The sequence below is a fragment of the Pollachius pollachius genome (genome assembly GCF_949987615.1).
Source record: "Pollachius pollachius genome assembly, chromosome: 1".
Lineage (NCBI taxonomy): Eukaryota > Metazoa > Chordata > Actinopteri > Gadiformes > Gadidae > Pollachius > Pollachius pollachius.
Window position 1 is genome coordinate 36,577,050 of NC_136934.1, and position 20,000 is coordinate 36,597,049.

Consider the following 20,000-nt stretch of genomic DNA (forward strand, 5'->3'; position numbering starts at 1 on the left):
GAGCGAGAGACAGAAAAGGGTAAGGAAAGAAGAGAGAAAGGCAGAGAGCAAAGAAAGAAGAGACAGATAGAAACTGAGCAGATGAGAGAAAATAAATAAAGAGTAAGAATGGGAGAAAAAGAGAGGGAGATTAAGAAAAGAGAGGAAAAATAGCAAGGGGAGAAAGGGAATGCTAGACAGAAAGAGAAGTGAGTGAGAGCAATAGAAATAGCCAAAGTGCTGGAGAGAGAAGAGGAGAGAGGGACACAGAAGGAAAAGAGAGGAGTAGAGGGAGGAAGAGTGCTGTGTTCTTTTTCTCCACCAGTTCTGGTATTATTTATCCATGAGGTTAATGGACCACTGCTAGTGCTGGGCAGCTGGAGCCTCCAGCCCCCCCCCCCGCCTGGTTACCAAGGAATCAGAGCACAAGAGCAGGCGGGGGATCTCACTGCACGCCACCTTGGACAGCCGGGGACACCACAGAGACGCAGCCTGGGGTTTACGTCTTGTTCCAGCAGGAGGCTCAAGGGCACCCCGTAATCAGAGGGGTCAGTCTGGGGGTGTTGATCAGGGACAGATGGAGGCCCTGGTTCCCATTAAGAGTGTTGAGGTTCTGAGGAGAACCTGATCCAAATGTCCCTGTCACTGTCAGTATCCAATACCAGCGTTAGTGTAGTGTTGTGATCATCTGTTTAAGTGTTTTTCTTTCTTTTCACTCTTGTTTTGCCAGTATGTGATCCGTTCATCGGTTGATAATTATACTACTAATAAAATGAGGTTAAGATTGTTCTAAGGACCTGTATACCTTCTTTTAGTCATCCTTTCCTATCGACTTCAGATGGTTGGAATGTGTCATTTTGGAAATTACCTTCTCCAGATCGCCTCAGTTAAACTCACTTCTCCATTCTTGATCAGTCTTGAGTCTTGGCAGAGAGTACGCTGTTTCGTCCTGCTTAACAACCGATGTGTCAACACGTACAACAACAGAAACCAGAAACCCACGCACAGCTCCACTGGGCACACTCATGTGTGAAGCGTTGACTCTGAAGCCATGACATTGCTGAACAGGGTCATCGTTGAGTGGGATTGGTCTGGGTATGACAAGACCCCCCCCCCCCCCCCCCAATCGACCAATCACGTGGAGGCTTGGTGGGGGATGATCCCAGTAACTCTGAGATTAGGGACCTGAGGCAGCAGTGACAGGTGAGAGGTGCGGCGAAGGGATCATCAACAGAGTTGGGTTGGCATGGCGATGCAGGATCAGCCCGAGACAGAGCGTTGTTGTCTGGGCAACAGAGGAGAGCCCCCGCCTTGCCTGAGGCGAGTTGGGGGGGCTATCGTTGTGCGGTGAAGTGTCCGGGTGTCAGAGAGGGAAGGGGGACGGGAGGCCGAAAATCAATTTGGTGTTTCATTCGGGTTGGGTGACGTGTGAAGACTGACTGGTATGGGTAACTAAGTCGGGGTAGGGGGCGAGGGGGGTCAACTTGTTTGCCGTGATGACGTTTGACATGCCAGAGAGCCCCCAGAGACTCTTTGGATCGCCGTGGCGACAGAGCCGCTAAATCCCCAGAGAGCGAGTGGACGGAGGGTCCCCTCCTTGAGCCGCTTAGAGGGAAAGGGCATCCCTCTCCCTGGACGCCTTTCCTCATCCCTCCTTCTCTCTCTCTCTCTCTCCCTCTCTCTCTCTCTCTCTCGGTGGCTAGTGCTATGTAGTCCTGTAGGGTTCCCTCTATCCATCGCTCTCTCCCTTTCTCGTTGCTTTCCTTCTCCCTGATTGGGATCTGCAGTCAAGCGGATTAACACATTCTGGCAGGAGAGGCAGGCTGCCCACACATATTCAAACACACACACGCACGATCGCAAGTGCACACGCATACACACAACACACGCACACACACACACACACACACACACACACACACACGATGGAGAGAGACCGGTTCACGACTAAGAGATGATGCATATGCAGAGTGAAGGACTGTTGTCTTGTGTGAGCAATATTGCGCAAACACACGCACATGCATTGATTACTAGAACATGGTATATACTAGGGATACACTAAAGTGTGTGCTTTTATGTGTGTGATAGTGTGTACTTTTGTGTGTGTGTGTTTGTGTGTGTGTGAGTGTATATGTGTTTATGCGTATGTTTGTACAAGTTTGGACATGTGTTTGTATTGAGAGTGTGTTTATGTGTGAGAGTTTGTACAAGTGTGTTTTGAGAGTTTGTATTGTGTGTGCCAGGCGGCCTGCGTGACTGTAGCCGCACTTCATAATTTATACTCGAAAGCACTTGCTAGGAGGACCTAGCCGAGCCACAGCGGCAAAGGGGCACATTCTGTGACTACACGCTTACTCCTCTTTCTCCCCTTCTCAATCCCTCCCTCTCTTTTCATCAGTTCTCCTTCTTCTCCGTTGGATTCATCCTCCCAGCCCCGACCCCCGCCTGAACCACAAGAAACAGGAAGCCCTAGCATCTGGCCAACTGGACAGCAAAGTACACCTAGTGCTATGAAAACTAGCTAAATGTACCTAGGAGGCATGTGTGTGTGTGTGTGTGTGTGTGTGTGTGTGTGTGTGTGTGTGTGTGTGTGTGTGTGTGTGTGTGTGTGTGTGTATGTGTGTGAATGAATGAATGACACACATATAATCATGGGGCCCTCATCAGGACTGAATATTGCATGAGGTATTCTCACGGGCCATTACAGTGCATGCACACAGAGCGAGAGAGAGTGAGCAAGAGGGAGAGAGAGAGAGCGAGAGAGAGAGAGAGAGAGAGAGAGAGAGAGAGAGCAAGAAAGGGAGAGAGCGAGAGAGAGAGAGAGAGAGAGAGAGAGAGAGAGAGAGAGAGAGAGAGAGAGAGAGAGAGAGAGGGAGAGGGAGAGAGAGAGACTTGCACTGAGTGGCAAACTTAATGCACACATACACAGTTGAAGTTGCGTTAAGGTACACAGTTGAAAACACTAACATGAACACAAACAGGGGCAGTGGAGCTTGCAATGATGTGACCCAAGGCTGTCCTCAAACACGCGCACACAAACACACACTCACACACACACACTTGAGAAACATCTGCAGCTATAGATACAGCTTGGAGAAGGGCATAGAGCCAGAGAGAAAATTAATTAGAGAAAACTGAGAGAGTATTACGAGCACACATTACTCATTAGGACTGCGTGTCCTCGTCAGAAAGAGCGTGAGCCGATGAACTGTGTATTGGCTGGGTCTTTGTAACCGTGCCACCGGACCCCGGCATTGGCCGCCGACCACGGTCGAACTACTGAAACGGTGCACCCACCGACAGCTGTAAATATTTATCCGGAGTGAAATTTCACCGAATCGCTGCTCTGTTTGAAATCTAAGTGGCAGGCTGCATTGTGCACAGCCCAGTGAATCATATCTAACCATCTCGTGTTCAATTCATGAGAGGGCCATTATGTTTAAAGGGGTCAGCAAGCCACGTGCATATGCTCTGCGTTTGGTCCGAGCCGGGGCTCCTGAGAAGCCTTTCTTTGGAGTAAGCACAGAATGTACCTTCTATCATTCTACCCCAAAACTTGTAACTCCTCAAATGACGGATCACCCTGGACGGGATTGCTCCTTGTTTAAGGATTCCTTGCGATTTAAATTTGTTTCTTTTAGACTTTTCTGCATTGCACGCAGAGCACTGTATAATAACGTTTGGTCTGATTTAATACTCGTAGCACCACGAGTAACTTCTCCCAGTCGGTAAATAAAGTAATAAAGTCGTTGGTTTCTTTGCTCAGTTACATCTTGAGCGGTGTCACTATTCTGGCTGCCATTTTGTGCCAAGGAAGCTTCCAGATGGGCTGCCATACTTGTTCTCCTTCTCTTGTTGTTGTTGAGTCAGTCCTGAGCCCGGCTGTCCTTACCTCAGATCCCCCAGCAGCACCGAGCCCGCTGGCCTGAGACTGCAGCGGACCACATATGACTATATCTCCCACTAGATGATTAGACCTATTGGACCGGTGATTACCGACCGGGGTACACTAACCCTAATGTTGATTGATGCTGATCCGTTAACGACAGAATTAGACGTTTGCCTCAGATTCTTTCATTTCAAAATCCTAGGCTACTACAATTTGAATGATGATGCTCAATTATGGTTTAAGGGTCGACGAAGGGGCACTTGAACTGTAATGATGGGGTTGTGGAGGAACATCAGAGGAAAAAGGTAAGGAAACACTGGATTGTTATGATCCAGATTCAGTAGCTCAGAGCCTGTAAAAGATGGCTCTTTGAACAGGAATAAATATAATGCTGGATGAGATGACAGTGCTGGTGGTCTGTAATGGTATTGCTTACCTGGACAAAATTCAAAGACATTGTGATCAAAATATTGTTGAGTAGGCTTACTTAGGTGGCACTTGACTGGATGATGGGGAGGAATAATTAGATCAAATTCAAACTTTCCTCTACTGAAAATGACCAATATAAACTTGATTTGATTGAGAGAACATTTTCAGTTTGTTCAACATTGTTTTGCAGAAGTCACTGAAAAACAAATATTTCATTTATATTTAATTCAATTATATTTCTGTTATGCTCAAGATCGCGGTCACCATCTACAGTTTTTGTCTACTTCCCATTCAATATTCCCCCTGACCACCGGTGTTCTCTACCACCGACGTTTACCTTCTCCACTTCCTGTGTTAAATCATTTTCTATGGCCTTATCTCGAGCACCCAGCCCCCCTGGCTCTCTGTGATTGGTTTACCTCGATGATGTCAGCATTGGTCCGGCTCTCGTGCGGCTCGTTGTACTCTGTGTATTTGAGCAGGACCTTGTCCATGTCGGTGCTGGCGTACTGGAACAGCTTGTTGGAGTGGTTGAAGATGATGAGGGCGATCTCGCAGTCGCACAGCACGCTCAGCTCGTACGCCTTCTTCATCAGGCCAAACTTCCTCTTGGTGAACGTCACCTGGTGGGGGGGAGAGAGAGAAGAGTGGGGGGGCGATAGAGAGATGGGGAGAGAGATAGAGAGATGGAGGGAAAGAGAGAGAGAGAGCGAGATGGAGGGGGGGAGACAGAGAGATGAATGGAAAGAGAGAGAGGGAGAGGGAGAGAGAGGGGGGGAGAGCGAGAGAGAGTGAGAGGAATGGAAGATAGAGAGGGATATGGGGGGGAAGGGAAAGGGAGAGATAGTAGAGACAGAGGGGGCGAGTGAGAAAGAAATAAACATGGTTAATAGGTTGAGGTAAGCAGGCTGTGGAAAATGTGAAAGTGGCACAAATGGTGCCAATTAGAGAAACAGTGAGAGTGACACACACAAACACACTAACACACACACATACACACATGAGAAGAAGAGCTGTTGGTAGCCTGCAGTTAGTTGAAGATGTAAACAGCAGTGCTCTGATGGGTTGGTTGTGGTCGGTTTTAACAATGCTCCTGCAACTCCTATTTACTTTATGTTTAGATTGAACACACACACACACACACACACACACACACACACACACACACACACACACACACACCCACACCCACACACACACACAGGGGTATATCAGCTCATCTCCTCTCTTCCCTTGTTTTTTTATCTCATTGTTTTTCTTTCTATCGCCCTCCCTCCTTCCTCCTCTCGTTCGCTCCTGCTCACTCATCGCTTCCCACTGCCACAAATCAAATTATATCGGGGTCGTATCCAAGAGCAACCGACTGCACCCTGCCCCCCCCCCCCCCCCCTTTCCACCTTATCAGGCTCTGCTACAGTCATCATACCAGTCTCTCTCCGTCTCTCTCTGTCTCTCTCGTAATTTTTCTACATCTCCTTTAATCGTTCCTGTTTAACCTCCATATCTCTTTGTATCTCTCTGACCTCTTTCTCTTTCCATTCTCTCTCAATAGCAAGCTGTTCAAGCTTTTAATGGTCTTATTCTCACGACCAAGAATCTATTTCTTACTGGCAAGAATAACCATGTAACATATCAGTTTTCATAATAATAATATAGGAATTAAAAATATCAACGTTTTCATTGAAATAATGACATTATTCGTTGTGACAATTTAACTCATATATTACAATCAACTTACATGTTGAATCATATTCTCTCAAGTACAATTCACTTCTTCCTAGTAAAAATTATAATTCTGCAGATAGACGCTAAGACCATTAAAAGCTTAAATGGTTTGCCAAATCTCTCTTTCTGCAGCTATCTCGATCCATTTCTCTTTCTCCTATTGCATGTCTTTATCTCTCCCTTGTTCTTCCTTTGTCTGAATGATTCCAATTTTAATTTCTCTCTCTCTCTCTCTCTCTCCCTCTCTGTCATACATATACATGCAAAAAATGTACATTGATAAAATGTGCCCAATTATTTTTTTACAATAAAATAAAATAAAGCAGCCGTCACCACCAAGTAAACTAACTTGGATTCTTCTGATTGATTCTAATGGCAGGGTAAACAAGCTGGCAGTAATTAACGTTAAGAATAGCACCCCCAGGTAACCAATGGCAACTAAAGAACAAGTGTTGTTCAGGAGCAAGGGGAAGGGGGGGAGAGAGAGTGAGATGATATCCTAATGCAGTTGTCATGTCTAAGCTTGCCTTGCACTTGGGTCATTGTTGCCCCCCCACGAGGGTGATACTTGTGATGGCTGTGCTGCTCCAAATCTACTTAAGTCCTGGGTTCAATTCCCAGCCTGGGTTTGTCCGGGTCGTTTGGATTGGTGTTTTCCATGTTTTTACATAAGCTATGATTATTCATAGAAGACGTAACAGCTGTATTATTTTAAGAAATGTCAGAGACTGCAATTAAATCAAATCCCCCAAACAGTCTGTAGAATGACACACTGTTTGATTTAGTGTCAGTAGCATTTTTCTCAAAATCTTGTTGAGAACAACAAACTAAATCCGTGAATAAGCAAGGAGGACCTACACCAACCTTTCAAGAACGTACACCCAGCTCTGCCTATCATATTTGTGTGCTTGAATTCAGGGTTCAGCTTCCACTAAATGTTAGTTGGAAGATGTCGTTTTGCAAGTGCGGTCGAAACAGAATCAAATGATCTTGTTTTCTTAACTGTCTTTTGAGAGGGCTTGCTACAGTCCTAAAGGACAAACAAGTCCTGGCACATACTCGGCTCTGAGAGTGGACCGTGTAAGAAACCGTTGACCTCTGAGGCACGGCGAGAGAGAACGTGAGAGAGAGCGAGAGAGAGAGAGAGCAAGAGAGAGACAGAGAGAGAGAGAGAGAGAGAGAGAGAGAGAGAGAGAGAGAGAGAGAGAGAGAGAGAGACAGAGAGAGAGAGAGAGAGAGAGAGAGAGAGAGAGAGAGAGAGAACTAGAGGGAATATTACCTCACCGACAAAACTCTCCCGACATCTGATCCTGGCATTTGGGCTCCATTAACCACCCAAGCAAGGACTGCCCCGCGCCGGATCGCGTTTCTCTTTCCTACGTGTGATTATGTATCTCCGAATAACAAGCCGCCACTGCACCCCCACCCACCCCCCTGGAGTAAATGTCCCTGGCCGTCCCCTCCTCCCTAATGTCCCTGCTTTGGAGCTGGCTCTCTCTCTGAGATTAATGGATGGTGGTTCGGGCCCCGGGGCCACCTGGTGTCCAAACCTGCTTTGGTTGTCGCCAGCCAAGTGCATACTCACTCCCTCTTTCTCTCTTTATATTACAGCGCAACCACCTCCTCCAGAAAACCCATAGCAGTGGTACAAAGTGCACTCCATCACTACTACCACTCGCTCTCCTCACCTTTATTTCCAATCCCCTCTTCCTGTCTCTTTGTCCTTCTCTCGATCTTCATCTCATCTGCTTCCCTCTTTTCTCTCTCTTTCTGTACTTTTTACAACTCTCCCACTCTCTGTCCATCATTCATCCCTCCCCTTTCTCTCTATTGTTCTTCTCTTTAAACTTTCCCTTCCCTCTCTCTCTCTGTCTCTGTCCTTGTACGTCTCTCTGTCTTCCTCCCTCCACAACTCTCCCTCTACGGTGGTGTTTCTGTAAGGTAGAGGTGTCGCATCCATTATCCAATCTGCTCAATGGAGCGCAGCCATTTTACCAGTGGACTCATGGACTCAGATGGATCACTTACCCTTTTATCTTACTCTGACAATGCTGCCCCAGTAACCAGAGTCCCACAGCCCACAGTGTGTGTGTGTGTGTGTGTGTGTGTGTGTGTGTGTGTGTGTGTGTGTGTGTGTGTGTGTGTGTGCGTGTGTGTATGTGTGTGTGTGTGTCTTAGGACTTTATAGAGGCCCCTCTATTCCTGGGGGGAGGGGGGGGCATAACGACCACACGAACGTTGTGAATATAGGATTGCATTTCTTCTTTGCTTGTTCGAAACACAACTGAAAGGCAACTCTCACACACACAAACACATACACACACACACACACACAAACACACACACACACACACACACACACACACACACACACACACACACACACACACACACACACACACACACACACACACACACACACACACACACACACACACACACACAAACACACATGGCCAAACTAACTGTGGGAAACAGTTACAACAAAGATACTTGTGGAAATAAAGATGGGGCCTGAAGGTGTGACATCAGCACTCACAAATGCACACACAAACACACACATACCTCAATCCCCTCAGTTTCACCCTTTACAGCAAGCAAATAGGCCACCATGGAGTTATTGAATGAGAGAGAGAGAGTGATAAGAGAGAGAGAGAGAGAGAGAGAGAGAGAGAGGGAGAGAGGCAAGAGAAAGGGAGAGGCAGATGAGGTAGAGCGAGGGAGATGCGATGGAGAGAGAGAGAGCTCACCTGTCTGTTGCGCTCGTCGGTGATCCTTTGGATTTGGATCTTTTTCCTCCCCATGGTTGCGGTGTGGTGGTGGGATGGGACAGGGGGGGAGGAGGGGGAGGCAGAGGTTAGAGGTCACAGAGGACCTGCAAAAGGTGATTCTGGTAGCTACTCTGACGCCCTCCAGGCGATGGGTGTCAAAGCCAGGCTTCAGTCGCCCTGCTGGTCGGTGTTTCCGGGCAGCAGCGGGGAATGGGGGTCGGGTGGTCCGTAACCCCAGGAGCTATGATGCGAAGAGGGAGCGGGTGGGCAGAAGGTTTGAGGGGGCGCTGAGGGTGTGTCCGGCCACGTCCCGTCTCAGATGGCGGTCCACATTGTGGAAGGTCGTCGTCTCACCAGCTTCACTCGGGTCCTCACACCGGCTCCTTCAGTAGTCGTCACGCGGCCTCTGCAGAGCAGCAGGGGAACAGGGAGAAGGAACATTGGTCACAAACCCGGGAAAGAAACACAACGGGCCAGCTAGATGAGCATTATATATATGTGCCTCTCCCCCCGCAATATAACAGGGACTAGACCCGACCTAGCATGGTAAGCTCAGCATCCACTCTACACTCCGAGAACAGGAAGCACTGCTTGTTGTTCATTTTTTAAATTTTTTTTTAGGTCCAAGCAGAACACGAAAATATGTGTTGTGTTGTTTTAATGATGATGACGGGTACTTTGGGAGGGGGGGGGGGGGGAGGTTGGGGCTCTCTGGTTAAACAGGAAAACACTTCTCAGGGGGATTGTGCTTTCCGTGAGAATACAGTGACGGGGGAGGGGGAGGGACGACTGGCGGTGCGCGCACGGTTGAGTGTCGAGGCCCTCGGGGGCCCGCGGGGGAGGAGGGCTGTGCTGTGTCAGCTTCATTAGAGCCATCCCCGCCACATCACTGATCTGCCGGTCGCCCGCGGCAACCGGCCGGCCCATGCCCCGGACTGGGCTGACACACCGAATGTGTGTTTTCCCCCCCAATGGAGTGCAGGGCTCAGCAGAGTGCAGCCTGGCGTCGACTGCGCTACCACGTCGTGTTTTCATTCGTTGTTTTATTGCGTTGAAGGCCGTGATATCAGGGTAAATAAACAATCTGTGCTTCAATAAAGGTCTGTTTTTTTCTCGAGAGTATTAAAGCCTGAAGATGGTATTTCGTATTGACCGGCATTGCTCGAGTAGGTGTATTGTTCGGAAGGCAACGTTCGAAGTTCAATGATAACATTATGTTCCACGGCTGAGCAGAAGCAATCCCCTGACATGACATCATCATGTCATTCCAGGCCAGAGAACTCTTCTCCTGACGCCTCATTGACCCCAAGAACGAATAACGAATTATAGACCCGCAATTGACTATTGTAACATTGTATCGGAGCTTTCAGTCAATCAATACTACCTATTTCCTCCCGGCTACGCTTTGTTAGCTTACCTGAGATGAACCGATTCAATTCGACCCAAGAGTGACCCAAGAGAGGGCTTGCATTATCATGTAGGTTTCACACGCTGTTCAGTGAGGATGCTGAACACTCTGCTGCCAGCAGCCATGGCGGCTCTGTGGGCAGGCATGTGATGTGTAGTTGATTCGCTCCCGTTCTAAAAAGGGAAAGGTGGCGACGAAAGCATCTGCACTTCCATGAATGAAAGCGCGTCCGGAGGAGGGACAGCTACAGGGTTGAGGGCCATTTTAAGCCTCACTACTATTTGTAGTTCAGCCTTAAAAATAGCGGCACTCTATTTTTACTGTGTGTTTACACAGAAATACACTGACAGTGGGAGCCGAGTCATTGCATTAGCGTCGGGAGCATCGGAGCCTAGAGTGCAGCACGGGCCGCACAACATTGTTTGCATTCCCTCTACCTGGGAGAACCCCAGAAGTATGTGGCCTATTTAGACTCGTGCTGCTGCCGGAACAAACACTGAAGGATTCTGGTGCCGTGACAGTGACGCTGCTGTGGGGCTCCCAACGCATGCTTGCTTTGAGTGGATGCAATTGGCTTAGCCGTGGTGATGAGTTCCCCATGAATTATGCACTAGGATGTTTGGCTCTGAGGCTTCGCCGGGTGGAAGAGGGGATGTACGGAAGGATGGGTGCTGTTAGTTATGTTTGTGTCATACGTTGTATTAAAAGGGCCTTGATCTAGGTGTTGGAAATGTTTACATTGCATGCAATATGCTCATAAATATATGTGCTTAACTTTCCAACCGTGTATTTTTTTCTTTTTTCATAATAAATTCATTTAGACTACTTAACTTGGTATTTCCATGAGCCAATATTTTCATTCCATTACTGTATGATCATTTAAAGACAATCAATTATAATATTGAATAATGGAAATGCCCAATTATATAAGCAGTAACACTTTCCCCTCATAACGTAACATAGCTTCAAAAGAACAACAGAGGTGTTTGCCGTGAACTTGATTACAATCCGCTGATAGCAGATCAGTTTCCCGCCCGTGTGCAGCAGCCACAACAATCAAGCCAGGAAATTGCACCGGCAGCGGAGAGGAAACATTGGTCCAGAGTTCAAAGACAGCACTCAGTGGGATTTGTCTTTAGGGCTGCAGGCTGATCACACATGAAAAGGCTGCTTTATCTGCCCAGGGTGGTGAAGCCTCGACCTTTTTACCCTTGATGCTGCCGAGGCTCACTTCCCATGTCTGATGTCAGACAGAATCTCTGCTCTCACACAGAAAGGGACAGGGGGCCTGGAGTGTGTCTGCCGCTTGGCCGAGCACACGAGCGTGGCGGAGGGAACAGGCCAGGGCACAGACAGATAAACACTGATAACAGGGATTCCACTGGGGGCCCATAATAGAACCCTGTGAGGCACCTTGCTTTGTTTCTCTTTAGTCTTTGGGTTTCAACAAGGTGTTTGCATCCACAGGTGGGGCCCGGTTGATATCGTGGATCGATTACAATGTGTGTGAATTGTGGATAGACTGAACCATTTGAAAGCAACCTTTGGAAATGATGGTTGTCAAATGGTGCCCGTAATGTTAAATTGTGTCGTTGAAAAGGATTGCTTTGTATACAGATGTCAAAACACTGACAGTTAGACTTTAAGTTATTCCCCTGAATTAGGACTTGGAGGTTCTGTATTGAAATGAATTCTGCGAGTTAGTAATTGTTTTCTCCTTCTATGGGTTGAAATGTAATAATCTCAATGCTATGTTGGAATAACTTTTTGGCGCTTTTGTTGCTTTTATATAAGGCCTCTAGGGTTCTTTCGAAATGGGCAATATCATAAAAGCAAGTTCACCTATTTTAATTGCCCTATTTTACTTAAACTTAATAGCAAATTATGTGGATTATGGATGATAAAAAATGTCACAATCATGAATCAACAGGAGTAATAAAACATACCCACTGGCATAGCGAAACGCAGAAAATGCATTTGAAAAAGAAGAGCACTGAGCTTGAACCTATTTTTTATGAACAAAGCATCACCTAGCCCTCATCAAGGATTGAAAAGAAGCACTGGGAACAACATTTCCCGGTAAATAAATAAAATACAACGTAGACACACTGAGCTTCATGTAGGGCAGATCAGGTCACAACCAAGGGGAAACTTTCAGCAGAGATCAGCCCATGAAAGAACAGTTTGAAAAATGCTCCATTATCCCTGACATCTGTTGCAGTTGAGCATTTCATAGCATCATAGACTTCCTTTTGAAGCCACTTGTTCAGGAAGTGACACGCTGCTAAAGCCCCAGCCCTTTACTGATTCAGAGAAAGAAATAGCCTTTTATATACATATTTATATATAGTTACATTTGTAGAGAGCAAATTAGGCCTGCACGTTTTGGACAATTGACCTTACTGCAATTATTTTAATTCGCCAATTATTTTGATTTGCCATTGCGATACTTTGTTTATCTTGATAAGGCGATGCAATAATGCCATTTAAAACTGGAAGTAGTGCTAGGTAGATAACCTGATTGCCTGAATTAAAACATCCTCCTGCTGACCTTTATTTCAGAATATTTTTTGCTACTTAGCCAGACAATATTGGCAATAGGATTGCATTGATTCCTTGTGTGCATTTCAAAATATTAGCAAAGAAATCCACATTGCAGATTTGGCAGTAAAAGTAAAACCTCTGCGATAAAGGTGCTGAAGCCATTCATATTCAATACAAAAATGAATCACGCAGCTATTGTGCAGCCCTACAGGAAAATGTACAGCTCTGCCATAACCCTCAATTACCAAGGACCAATCAGGGGTTAATTGCCCTCCCTGAGGCAATTAACCCACAGTTCAGTCTGCAAGGGCAGCATGAACTGTGGATAAAGAGCAGATTGACAAAGGCACAACGTTTCTCTTTTCCCCCTCTGGCCTTCGACTCTCTCTCTCTGCTCTAGGGCTGACCAGTCCAGACAGTTCCAGACCCACCAGCGCCACTCTAACAGACATGTCTAGATGTGTCAGCGGCTACGGGAAAGGGAGCCGGTACCGTCTGAGTCATGACATACAGGACATGAGTTGGTCACATGCCCTCCAACACTGGCCTGGACATAATGTGTTGGTGTTTTTTTTTAAAGGGACACGTCTCTACATGTCTGAGCCATGCGGTGTGTTCAGAAGTGACCCGCCGTGTTAAAGGGCCCCTATAATACCACCGGCCTACCAGTTGGCACTGGCTACTGTGTAGGCTGAGAGCCTGATCTAGCATTTATCTAGGCGAGCACTCCCACTTTTGATAGGGCAGATTTTGAAATGGCTTGTAATGGCTAACCAACATCAGACCTAGTGGTAAAATACGGGTCCTTTAAAAGTCCTCACTCTTGAATCATTGATATTAACGATAATTACCTTTTGAAAATGATTAGTGCTAAAATAGAATTGGAACCCAGCTTGAAAAAATCAGACAAATGTTCACACATAAATAAAGTTAATCTCTTAAGGTCTGGCACACAAGTTTATGGATTTTTGAATATATGAATACAAATCAAATATCCAAATATTTATCAAAAGCTCTCTGTTCCAAAATGTCTGGCAATCACAGATGTATATTGTAAATGAAACAAAAGCCCATACATTTTGTATGAATGCCAATGTTGACTGGTAACATTACCACATCAATTTATCATCCAATATCAGGGTATGTGTGTGCGTGTATTTGTGTGTCCATCTTATTCTGTGGCATAAGACCAGGCTGAAGCAGATAGATAACAGGTGGTGCATGTGCGTGTTTGCATGTGTTTGTTGCTGTGTATGTGCATACTGTATGTGAGTGTACGTGTGCAACGTGTGTGTGTGTGTGTGTGTGTGCATGTTTATGCGGTCAAATGCATGTGTGTGCGTGTGTGTGCACGTTTATGTGCAAATGTGTGTGTGTGGAGGAAGGTTGTCAGCTACTGGAGCCTGGCCAGACGGCTGCTGAGAAATCTATCACTTCATCCCCCCTGCACCAGCGTCTGCCAGGGCCTCGCCCCGGCCAGCTCCCACCCCCTCCGCCACGCTGCCAGCCCTCCAACCCACGCAGAGCTCGCCCTACACGGACACCAACCGCGCACGGAACCTGCATGGGAGGAGTGCAGCTTAAACACACTGCCAGGGCCATGAAGGGCCACTCCTGAACACAGAGAAATACAAACGTGTTGGATCCCGGTGGTGTGTCGGTGCTCCTGCCAGATGTGCCGCTCTGTTGGCTTCTAGTCACCGATCTGTTTCAATGAGCGGGGAATGCCAGTGATTACAGCGTTTACCCCGAATGGTGTCCGTTTCCAGTAATGCGCATAATAGAGCTGCGAGCGACGATTATTTTCATCGTCGATTAATCAAAGAATATTTGTAGGTATTAAGTAATATCCGATACCTTAACAAGTTACGTGTCAATTTATTTAACATGTAACTTGTGATGTCTTAAATGTCCTTGCTTTATCTCACAAGTACAAATAAACCATTCCTTTTTTTTAATATTTGTTATTTGTACTTGATAAAAATAAGATTTGATTAATTTTCAATTACCATCAATAACACAACTTGTCATTGTAGCTCTAGTTTACATTTGTCTTACTTAAGGCGTACCTCGACTTAAAACATTAAGTTACTTTCTAAATAATATTCCATGGCTAGTCAAAAAGGGACCGAGCCAATAGGCTTAGGCATATCAAATTCACTGGCCCACATCCAAAAAACATGTGATCCTATGGGGTGCGACACCTAGTGGTTCAATCCAGCTATAATCTCTGACCTTCAATATAATGTCAGAACGTCCATATTTGAGATCCATTTGGGCTGGTTAAACGTCGTAGAGGCTAGTGTTCAGGGTGAGGCAGCAGACATGAGACCGTATGGTTGAGAGACCTGGAGGCTTCAGGTTTCACAGCTAGACGCCTGGGCCATGGCCTCTGGAGCAGGACACCAAAATGATAGATCTACCTGTCAGTCTGAGGTCCAGGCCGATCAATACTTCAATACCTTTATTCAGCCCTCTCCGTGGTCAGGGTGTGTCTGTGTGTGTCTGTGTGTTTGTTTGTTTGAGTGAGTTTGTTATGTGCTTTCAGGTGAATGTGTATTCATAGGTGCATGCATGCATGTATGTGTGTATCTATGTGTTTGCATGTCGGTGTGCCCAATCTCATCCTACTGTGATGGAAGAAGCGACCATCGGGTTGACGAATGAGGCCGTCAAACGTTCCACGTAAACACAGTCACCACCGGGAATGGAAAAAAGCGAAATGTGCGGCAGGTGAGCACATGATGTGGGGGAGGGCGAGAGAGAGAGAGAGAGAGAGAGACACAGGGAGATTTGCCACCTGAGGTTTATCATGAACCACATGGCCGCTGGCTCAGATGGCCTCGACAGGAGGAGCAGAAGAATCCTCCGCCACAAACCCTTGGACCCACACCAAAGCAGACAGAAGCCACCAAATGGGAGGATTTTCTAACTGGGCCGTAGAATTCTCTCATCTGACCCGATGGGAACGAGCTCGCGGGCCAACCTTGGGGAGGGGAATGACAGGGAGGGAGGGAGGGAGGGAGAGAGAGAGGGAGGGGTGTGCTCTGCCAGCACCAGCTGTGGGATATTTACAGAACTGTGTCCTCATGTTTCCAAGCAACGGGTCGGCCCGCCGCCTGCCGCACTCTCTGCCTGGTGACCGACCCGCTATGCCTCCCCGCTCACCCAGGCTGCTCGGTGGGCAGCGGGCTCAGCCTGACCCGGGGGCTGAACAGACCGGGCCGGGTCCGGAGGTAGAAACCTCCCGAGAGGAGTACGGATCAGAGGAGCAGGGGCAGAAGGAGAAGGCATAGCTGGGAACGGGGAGAGGAGCAGTGACGGTCCCTACGTACGCACTGCCAAGACAGGCAGAGCAACATGAACCACACCAACCCCCCACCCTCGGTGTCTTTCTTGCTCCTCAACGTATCCAATCATGGCTGGATCTGGGGAGAGGTGTGGAGAGGAGATGAGGTGTGTGCTGTGGGTGGATGGGAGGGAGGGAGGGAGGGAGGGTGGGCGGGAGAGAGGGAGGTTGGGAGGGGTGGGGGCTCTGTGTTCTCTTCCTCTCTTCTCAAGAATCCCGCCCCCGTCTCTGGGCTGCCGTCAATACTGCAGTCAGCCTGAGCATGCACGTGTACACACATACACACAGAGTCAAACCCACACACACACACAGACACGAATACACAAACACAAATACAGTCAAAAACAAAAAACTGAAAAGAAAAGAAAACCCATGTCTATGTATATGATATACACAACCACTCACACTCACACTCACACTCACACACACACACACACACACACACACACACACACACACACACACACACACACACAAACACACACACAAAATAAAACAATCCCATGCACTTTACACAGGGCACGCTCTATGACACAAAGCCTTACGGAGGAATACACCTTTGGAAAATATAATCACAACACAGTCTACGCCCATGTGGACACACACACGCAGGGCTCCTTTTGTCGAAAACATTCTTGTTGGTCTGGAGGCATGCAGCCCAGAGACGTTTGGTGGGTCATCCCAACAAGGTGCAGGGTTTGTTGTTGACACATAGACGTGCCCTTTTCTAAGAAAACTTGAGCATCAGCTATGCAGTTTGACCAGTCAGGTCACATCAATGTCGCCGGTACAAACCGCCAACAAACACACCCTCTGACAGGGGATAACGTTGTGACACACATAAGAGAAGGATTTCCCTGCCCTCTTTCCTCCCTATTCATTTTTCAACAAAAGTAAACACGTGCTTAGGTTGTGGTCGTGCATATGATAAAGCAGAGATAGACCCAACATAATTCACAAACACGCTGGCGAAAACCACTAAACGTAGTGCAATAAATACATTGCAAAGAATGAGAAGCCTTTTCTATTTCTCCAGAAAACTAGACTTTGCTTTAGGATTTAATGTTTTTCTGATTGAATCGATCCACACAAAGGCAAACTCTCACAGAAACACAAACACAGACGCACACTCCACTAAGGTCACCATTGATCTAAGCAGAATGCTACATGGCCAGGTCCCCAGTTGTACTTTCAGTTGGAGGAGTCCTGTGAAGCAAAGGTCACGGGCTAGCCGTTGTGTCCTGACCAGGTGTGCATTAGAAAAGGGCATGGATCTATTAGTTATGGGCACCAATATATAACAAGTCTCACTGAACTATGAGACACCACCCACAAACCACACAAGAAAACAAACAATGGCATTTCATGGGTGGAACACATCGGTGGTTTCCAGGTCCATAGAATGTGGCACGTCATTTACCTCTCATTTACCCCTCTTCTAAGAGGATAACTACAAAATTATCTTTACGCGAGACCTACTGACGTGAGACCTAATACGCAAATGAAAGTGTATTTTTGGGCTCATGAGGAAGCACTGCAAAGAAGAGCGCCAAAGAGGGAAGGAGGGAGAGTGCGAGAAACGGATGGAGAGGGACAGTCCTCCAGACCTAACAGTGAATGTGATGGTATCGATATGACATGACGGGGCAGGGGGGGGGGTAGGCGGCGCTCCAGAGATGTTTACCAGGATGACGGCGTTGGCCGTCACCAATCCAACACGCTCTCATCAAGGGCCCCATAAAGGAGACAGACAGGCGGAGATCAAGATAGACGGCCACCTAAAAATAGCCATTAATCAAGGGATGCCATCGAGCGTGGCTCCATTTCTATGAGCGCACGTGGAAGAGGTCGGGAATATCAATGAGCGGAACGTGAATCCCAAACGGGGTGGAGAACGCCGCCAAAGTTATTCGCAATAAAGCTTTTTACAGGCTCTGAAAACCCTTTTGCGAGGGTTGAAATGGCTTTGATAATGACACTGTGTGTCGTGTTTAGAATTCTGCTTTCACCTCTTTCCTCGGGAAATTGCCTCAAGTTCTTCGCGGCAGATTATCCCCCGCTTGGGATAACAAGTCTTTAAGCGTGGCACTGATGGTACACATGTGTGTGTGTGAGGAATAGCAGGCAGAAGCCTTATTGGTTTGCTTGGTGTTTGGGGTAAGTGCTGTACCCTAGAAACATCTAAAAGGGGGTCCTACCAGGCCAGACCTGTAGTCATGGACCATTTCAAGATCAGAACAAAGCAGTGCCTTAAGTCTTGCCCACCACCTCCAGACACTGTTTCAGACCAGAGAGGACCAAGAGCCAAGTGTCTTCGTCATCAATAAACTTGCAAACGAGACTAAGACTACGTTAGAAAAGCTTCACAGTGATAGAGTTGCCCTGAAAAACTCATTTTCTGTCATTATCTCACCATTTAACCGAGGCTTACAGCGGAGAGCCAATTGCATTGTGGGACTTGGAAGGGTTGGGCTCCCGTAATCACAGATGGGCTTATTGAGTGCAGTCGATTACAGTTTGTCAGCTGTTAGGATTTGAAGGTAGCCCATTTATCTTTCAGCGCAAGCAGGCATTTTGAAATATAATAATCACACTGTAATTTCCCGATTGAGCTTGAGGGATGTGGTTGGTAAAATAGAAAAAATGTTTACCACACATATTTGTCTCTCACAGTTGACTTCTCATCAGAAAACGTGTTTGAGGCTCTACCGAAACGCAGTACACATAAATCACCAGGCCACTCTCAGCCATTAAAATCATTCCCCTAACAATGTCCCAATTCAAGACACCAAGAATCCTCAATTCACTATTTCAACACACTATACATTGAAAATGAGGAGCAAGCACCCCCCCCCCCCCCCCCCCCCAAGTGGTTTTACTGTGGTCAGGAAGGTGTCAGCTCGGTGGTAGATTGCCCCACAAGTCACGTCACACTCCCTGCTATCTACCTCATAAAGCCCCCCGAGGCGCCAGCCCCAGCAGACCACCGATAGCTACTGGGACTGATTAGGGCCCAGAGGGTCTCAAAGTGGGTCGCTGGGTGCCTCGCAAAGGGCCCTTCTGGAGGGCCCCGTGAAAGGTGTCCAGTGAGAAACCAAAGGGCCATTTCACTGGGTTAATTGGCCACGACGACAGGAAGGGGTCAGGGACTCGATTTCATCAGCAGAAATCCTACATAGTCATTACGGGTAAGAGATACCATTTTGGGGTTTAAATCCTGCCGCTTAAGTAATATGAGTGACACACAGTACATTATGATACAACATCAATAACAGCCATTACATGCCATTATGTATATGATGTCTGAGACCTGTTTGTTCCTGTAGACTGGAATCCATACTAAATATGACAATTAAGCTCAGACCGGGCAGCTAGTGATGAAGTTTTACATATTGCAGGGGACTGTTTCAAATGCTAAAGGTCATAACATTAAGCCTTCCCCAAAAGCCTTGAAATACCAGTAAACACGGAGAGAAACCTCATATATATTCAGTAACTGACACCCCGCAAAGGCGGTTGGAAATTATAGCCGTCTAAGATTTGTTTCAAATCAACCGACATTCGTCATGAAGCCAAGCTTCAAATCGAAGCGCTTACCGTCAAAATGCTGAGACGCTGGCAGTGTTCAGTGAACAAGCTCGGAAACACAATACCTCAACAAAAACAGGAAAAAAGTCGAATTTCTTGGCGTAGATTTCCTAGTGAACAGACAGAGAGAGAGAGAGAGAGAGAGAGAGAGAGAGAGAGTGTTCCTGGTGCGACTTATTCCCAGTTAGAGACCAGCGAAGCCCATAGTCCCGAGGAGAGCGGGGTGCTAACTGTGATCAGCACATGTGTTATGGTGTCACCGGCTGTTGAAACTGACAACTGTTAACAGAGAGCCTCGCTATGGACTGCTCATACCCC

General features: G+C 47.2%; 1 protein-coding gene across 3 annotated transcripts in view; it reads right to left on the reverse strand.

Annotated features, from left to right (window-relative positions):
* The window catches only part of mef2d (myocyte enhancer factor 2d), a 58,726-nt gene that overhangs the window by 34,008 nt on the left and 4,718 nt on the right, over positions 1-20,000 (reverse strand). For all 3 annotated transcript variants that reach the window (XM_079747821.1, XM_079747820.1, XM_079747819.1), the window contains exons 2-3: positions 8,773-9,199; positions 4,717-4,920 (exon numbers count right to left, since the gene is read on the reverse strand). In XM_079747821.1, the coding sequence (XP_079603947.1) occupies positions 4,717-4,920; positions 8,773-8,826 (258 nt within the window). In that variant the 5' untranslated portion in view covers positions 8,827-9,199. The remainder of the gene's footprint in view (positions 1-4,716; positions 4,921-8,772; positions 9,200-20,000) is intronic.